This window comes from Rhopilema esculentum, chromosome 9 (assembly GCF_057945365.1).
Source record: "Rhopilema esculentum isolate cy_ngs chromosome 9, ASM5794536v1, whole genome shotgun sequence".
In the NCBI taxonomy this organism is placed as follows: Eukaryota; Metazoa; Cnidaria; class Scyphozoa; order Rhizostomeae; family Rhizostomatidae; genus Rhopilema; species Rhopilema esculentum.
Window position 1 is genome coordinate 10,930,635 of NC_142823.1, and position 6,716 is coordinate 10,937,350.

At 35.9% G+C, this 6,716-nt stretch overlaps 2 protein-coding genes across 2 annotated transcripts; one reads left to right on the forward strand and one right to left on the reverse strand.

The window, feature by feature from the left end:
• Positions 1-656: 656 nt before the first annotated feature.
• Positions 657-6,434, forward strand: LOC135687938 (uncharacterized). The gene has a single exon (XM_065204571.2). It carries the CDS (start codon positions 657-659, stop codon positions 1,983-1,985), a length of 1,329 nt encoding a protein of 442 aa, XP_065060643.2. The 3' UTR covers positions 1,986-6,434.
• On the reverse strand, positions 3,662-4,372 carry LOC135684090 (uncharacterized). The gene has a single exon (XM_089110227.1). The coding sequence runs from the start codon at positions 4,370-4,372 to the stop codon at positions 3,662-3,664; it is 711 nt and encodes a 236-aa protein (XP_088966353.1).
• Positions 6,435-6,716: the final 282 nt, after the last annotated feature.

Genomic DNA, 6,716 nt, shown 5'->3' on the forward strand with positions numbered 1-6,716 from the left:
CTAAAAAAATTAAGTGAGTATCAGAAGAGCCTTGCCAAAATAAAGATACAGCAAGTTTTGCATGAAGTTAGGTGGCAGGAAGAGCCAAAGTAATGCATAGAAACTGCTCTAATACGCGCTTTCGATAAAACAGTGCATCATGGGTAATCAGGATCTCCGCGAGGGATTGTTTGCATTGCTAGTAAACAGAGCCCAGAGACCACGCTTACCATACTTCTTTCGCTATTTGGAAACTTCGAATTGAATCAGACACGCGTCCATTTACGAATAAGGTAAGAATTCTTCGTTTAGACTTTGTTTAGCTATTTTTTCCAACAATCCCTTTGAATATTGATTGTCGTAAAACAGAGGAACTCGTGTTTATGTCGATGTTGTTAGGCCCACCGAAGATTTTGGCCGGCATCGCATGACATCTAAAGGTTTTCTTAATGCAAAATACTCATCATTAATTCTGCTGCTTCAAAGCAAATAAGTTCATAAAGAATATTATCAACGCTAGTAGCCAATTTCCATACAGAGGTGTTGCAAATTATTTCAGTTTTAATAGTTTTCAACTTCCCTATAAGTTATAGTATTATTTGGTCGGAGTTGTTTCAAAAAAATTTGTTGAATTAAACAGTTATCACAGATAGTAAATATTCCCCTTCTAGCTCAGAATGCCTCACTACAGGTGCTGTGTTGGTGGATGCGACAATGACAACAAATATCCAGATAAGATAGTCAAGAGGAGTCATGTAGAGGGAGAGCTCAAATGGCACTACATGACAAAAGATCCTGCAAAACGTGTCATTTGGGAGAACAATATTGGCAAAGGACGAAAAGATTTTAAGGCTACTGATCATCAAGTGGTCTGCTCCAATCATTTTCAGTTTGGAAAGCCAACATTTTCATATCCAATCCCAACATTGTATCTTAAAGTGAGTGATGGTACAAAAAAGTCTCCTAGAAAAAGAAGAAAGATTGTAAAACATTCTTCTGTCAACGATATTCAGACATCTTCTCAAGGGACTTCAGGGGTCAATGATTATCAGACAGAGAGACCGTTTGCAAGTCCATGCATAAAATTTGAAAAACTTACAAGGGACAGTGATGTCAAATTGTTTACAGGTTTGGAGAATGCTGAAGTTTTTCAAGCTGTTTTTGAGTACCTTCAGCCACAGGCTGTGACAATGGTCTATTGGAGAGGCCCAAAGAATACTTCAGTCAGCCTCTTCAAAAGACATAGTATCCATGGAAATAGGAAACTTCTCCTTGAGGAAGAATTGTTCATGGTCATGCAAAGGCTGAGACTTGGTTTGCTGACCGAGTACCTTGCTCATACATTTAGTATTAGCACAAGCCAAGTCAGCTCTATACTGTTTACCTGGTTTCGCCTGATGTCCTTAGAGCTGAAACCATTCATAGCATGGCCTGACAGATTTCAAATTCAACGAAATTTGCCTGATGTATTTCGGCGATATTATAAGAAGTGCAGAGTAATTATTGATTGCACAGAGCTTTTTATTGAGACCCCTTCAAGCCTCAAAGCACAAGCCCTTTGCTGGAGTGAATACAAGCACCATTCAACAGTGAAGGTGTTGTTGGGAATAGCGCCCAATGCAGCATTCAGTTATGTTTCAGATGCATATGGTGGCAGAGCTAGTGATAAGTGCATAGTAGAAAGTTCAGACTTTTTACAACTACTTCAACCAGGTGATGCAGTGATGGCTGACAGAGGCTTCAAAATAGAGGATTTATTAGCTTTTTACCAGTGCACCCTTGCAAGACCACCATCAACCCAGAAGAACTTACAACTGAATGAGATAGATGTAGCTAAGACATCCAGGGTTGCAAATGCAAGAATATATGTTGAACAAGCTATCCGTAAACTAAAGGAGTTCCAAATTTTAAAAAATGAACTGCCAATTTCCTTACTTCCTGTTGTTAATGATATTGTAAAAGTATCTGCAGCACTTGTAAACTTCCAAAAACCTCTTGTATCTTAAACTTTTAAGTTTATTTTCACATCTTAAAAGGATTCCTATATAAAAACGTAGTTTTTTAAGATGCACCTTCAATTTCATTAAAAATAACCTTGTCCAAACACATGCTAAAACCTTCCAACAAATAACTTCCCATACTTCCCTTTTTAAAAGCAAAATTATAATTTTGAGTTTTGAATTTTTAAAGGAGTAATGTGCCCATGAATATTAATTGTTTGTTTTTGGTTTTGTTGATATTCTAAGTGCATTTGAGTGCCATTAAGACCACTTGAAATTCATTGAAAAAGTTATTCATTGCATTTGTGAAAAGTTTATTATTTATAAATACAATCATTCTATCACAGTTCATGGTCAAAGGGTTTCTGTGAAGGTTTAAGACAAAAGAATGTTTGACTTTTTTAATGCTTCACTTAACATTATCATATCAAATAATTAATAATCATTTTGTGTCATTAGGTTTTTTAATTGTTTCTTCTAACACTGAGTGTTCTCTTTGCCTGTTTCTTTAAACACCACAGTCGTCACAAACCCAAAAGGACATCAGACTGTAATTTTTACAGCAGCTTTTGTGAAATGTCAAGGAACATTTGCTGCAGTGTACCTGATCATTGCTCTGGCAACCACTTTGAGCAATCTCATTTTGCTCAAGAATGTGTTTATGACATACAGCACAAAACTTAATTTCTCTAATCCCCAGCAAAACCTTTGCAACATAAAGTTTGAAAAACAAAACAAGGTCTGGGTAGAGTAAATTCCAGAAACTAGGATCAAATACCACATTGAGTACAAGGGGTCTGCCAACTGTTGTAAATACAACAAAATATGAATGTTTGCAATCATTTGCAGCCATCTGACCTTGTACCTGAGTGTAGTACTTATGACTCTTGTTTAAGTGCAAAATTCCAGCCTCTTGCTTCAAGTATGGTAGATCTTGCCACTTATCACTAACGCAGTAGTTTCTTATAGAATATGGACATTTGTACTCCACACATGCCACTTCACAACAGGCACAAGAAAATATGTTGTCAGCACTGGCAGCAAGGAAAGGTGCACTCTTAAAAGCTTTGAGTCCACACATTCTTAACTTTGGGGATTTGTTCTCTGCTGCAATGGCTTGGAAAAATGCCTCTCTGGCATTGTTCTTGTTTTGCTTCCCCCATTTTATCGCAACAATGTTGTCAATTTTTGTGGCTTGAGTCAGTTTTACCAAAAGAGGAGTTGTAGCTGGCTTAACAGAGCTTCTTGATGCAAGTATTTCTTTCATCTTGGTCTTCACATCATGAAAGTTTGAAGCAGTAATTCGTCCTGTTCTTTGAACTGTCCACATTTTGTTATCTGCTTGCCCCTTTGTGAGCTTTTCAAGTTCACCTAACTGACTATCCCTGAATGAGATCTTATTCATAAAGTCTTCTAGCATGGCAACTTCTGACAGACCGGCTGTTGATTTAACTTGCTCTGCAATTTCAGTGATTGGTGGAGGGCAGTCATTTTCTTCATCAACTGGAAAGTTCAGCAAAACTGCAGCATTTGGTGCACATTTTCGAATTTTTTCTAAAAATGTTTGAATTCTAACTGCACTGTCAGACTCTTCTATGGTTTGATGACAAAGACTTGGATCAAAATTTGACTTCTCTTGATTCATCATTATTTTGGATCCTTGTTCATTATGTCATGTTTGACTATTGGTAGATCAACAACCTTCTTTGGCTCAATATCATACCTCGTTTTATCATTGGTGGACTGTTTAAGCCATTCTCGCATGCAAAATTCACCTTATACAGAATGGATATAATATGGTTGCAAGATTTAGAGTAACTAGCTATGCACGTACAGTGAGCTGTTAAAACACCATTGTGTTTTGAAAAGAGAATCCAGCCTTCTCTTGGTCTCTCATTCACCCTCATTGATGGGACAACACATGCCTTGAAGAACATTTGTTCATCATTTATCATATATTGATATATTTGCTGCACGTGTCCACTCTGGAAATATGAATAGGCCTTTCGTGCTTTGTATTGGCCAATATAGTTGCCTTCGAAGGCTTTATTGTCAATAACATATTGAAAAATTTGCCCAAGATTTAGATTAGGCCATTTTTTAACATCAGTGGACCATAAATGGTTTGGAATTTTCAGTGGGTCTTGTATGGTAAACTTCTCTAGTAACTCGTTGTACTCTTTTTCCAACTTCTGTGCGCTATCTTCTGCACTTTGTGTAACAGGCTCACCATTTTCAAATGCAACTAATGCTCTTGCAGCCAAATCCTTTTTATTGCCAGTTGTTGACTTGCCCCGCACTTTTAAAAAATTTTTCAGCCTTTCTTGGTTCCACTCCAGAAAATCATTGAAGTCCATACCAAAGTCTCGACTTTTAGCATCAGCCGTTGCCATCTTCCCTAAAAATCAATTCAAACATTTGGCTGAATTCTTTTCCATCGGTAGAGAATGACTTATGATCTTCTGCAATTTAGATTGTCTGGTTTACTTGAATCAAGAAAAAAGCCGAGCTTAAGTAATTTGACAGAAGTGTTATGTCCACAAGCAAAGCGAAGCGGTTAACCTACACAAATAAATAACCAAAACAAAAATTGGTAAAAATCTTCGGGGGCCTAACAACATCGAAATAACCATGAGTTCCTCTGTTTTATGACAATCAATGTTCAAAGGGATTGTTGGAAAAAAGTTAGCTAAACAAAGTCCAAACGAAGGATTCTTACCTTATTCGTGAATCGATGCGTGTCGGACTCAATTCGAAGTTTCCAAATAGCGAAAGTATGGTAAGCGTAGTCTCTGGGCTCTGTTTACTAGCAACGCAAACAATCCCTCGCAGATATCCTGATTACCCATGATGCACTGTTTTATCGAAAGCGCGTATTGAAAAAGTTGCGTCTTTTTGTTTCAAGTGTCTTTTTGTTACAATTAATACTGTGTTACCTTTCTTCTGTATTACACTGTTTTTTATAAGAACCAGTAAATTTAAGTTCAGGCTGACTGTTCTTAATTTTTTCGAAAATCTGAGGCTGGCCTAAGGAGGTGTTCAGGCCACATTTGCCAAGAAAGTGAGTGAGACAGCCTTAATTTGCTGACAAATTTGAATATTCACCGAAAATGCACCCACACATCGCTAAAAATCCTTGATTTTGAGAAAAAACGTTGTTCAAAATTGCATTTTGCAGAATCTCAGCCTCAGCTTGTTCTTAATTTGTTCTTAACTTTTGACCAGTTTTGAGGCTTGTGTTGTTATAAAAAATAGAGTGTATATAAAATAGAGAATTAATTTTTATGCGTATTGAAAAAGTCTTATTACACAACGGTTTCTAAGTGCATTTTTTAACGGAATAGATATCATAGGCTTTTTAGGAAAAATGGCAGAAAAATACCTGCATAAGAGCTATAAACAGCTTGATTTTCTAGACACATATTAAAGATAGAATTTATGGGAAACAGAAATTTTGAAGAAACACATTTCATGACGCATTAAAAGATTTTAAGAGATGTTCATAGCTGCCAGATCTTGATTTGTCATTATTTTACAGACAGTATGAAGTTGTTTTTTTCCTTCTCTGTACATCGGTCTTGCTAATTTTTTTTGTTTAAAGATCATTTTCCAAAACGGGTTTTTTTTCAGAAAAAAAATGTAACTTGTCCTGAAGAAAGAGTAAGTTTTCTATCAAAAAAGGTCATTTTTCTGACAAAAACAGGCAATTTTTAAATTTAAAGAAAAAGATTGGGCAGTGCTCCTGTTAAATAGACTACAAACTGGATGGTAATACTTCTTCAAATCATTTTCTTTGAATGGTTTCCTTCAAACTCAGTCGGTATATCAACATGGTTGGTGAGGTGCTATTTTATAGATTTGAAGTTGAATTGCACTGAATAATAGATAACACTCATGTTTTTTGGACGACACTAAAAATTAAGAATTTTTGAGTAATCCATTCCATGACAAATGATGAAAATTAAGTTCCTCAAGTAAAAAAGATCTTTTGGGGAAGAATTGTTTTTATTCTAATCTGTGAAGCGCTCAACAAAGCCAATCCAATGGAAAATGAAATTATTTAACTTTTTAATTAAAAATTAATCAAAAAAATTAACTTTTTCAATGCTCACCCCTTTTCATATTGTCATCATACAGGTTTTTCTCGCGTGCAAATAACATTCATGACTTGTAGGATGTGTAATTTCATACGAACATGCTATTTGTGTAATGTTTGTATGGATCTGTCACTAATGACCTCGTTAATGAGGTGTTTTAATGCTCTTTGTGCTATTTGAACGTGCAATAATGGAGTGGCTGAGAAAATCTGGTGAATTTTCTCACGCAATAAAAATTCTTTCTAACGTAAAAAGGACAACCAATTCTAAAATATATATACATATATATATTTTAATTTTTAAATAAGTAGAAATAAAATAAAATGAAAAATTATCAAGATATAACTGTAGCCTAATGTACTGGCTCATATGAAGTCCTTCTAACATAAGTGTACTGCCACAGAAGTTCGCCTTGTGGAGATACAAAAAAGTCGGCCATCAAAGCACAAAATTTCTCTGCTGTTTTTGGGTAGTTGTTCGACCCCATTCGACGCCAATATCAACGTAAGTAAAAATGTAGCTGGCATCAGATACTGCCATCAATACGATGCTGAAAGTTCCTTTATAATTGTAAATGGAGCTGCCTGAATTTGGAGGGCAATTGATGACACAGTGCTTTCCATCGATGGCTCCAAGACAC

Bases quoted from the DNA above. Each gene is read 5' to 3' on its own strand.
- LOC135684090 (XM_089110227.1), bottom strand. From the start codon at position 4,372: ATGGCAACGGCTGATGCTAAAAGTCGAGACTTTGGTATGGACTTCAAT.
- LOC135687938 (XM_065204571.2), top strand. From the start codon at position 657: ATGCCTCACTACAGGTGCTGTGTTGGTGGATGCGACAATGACAACAAA.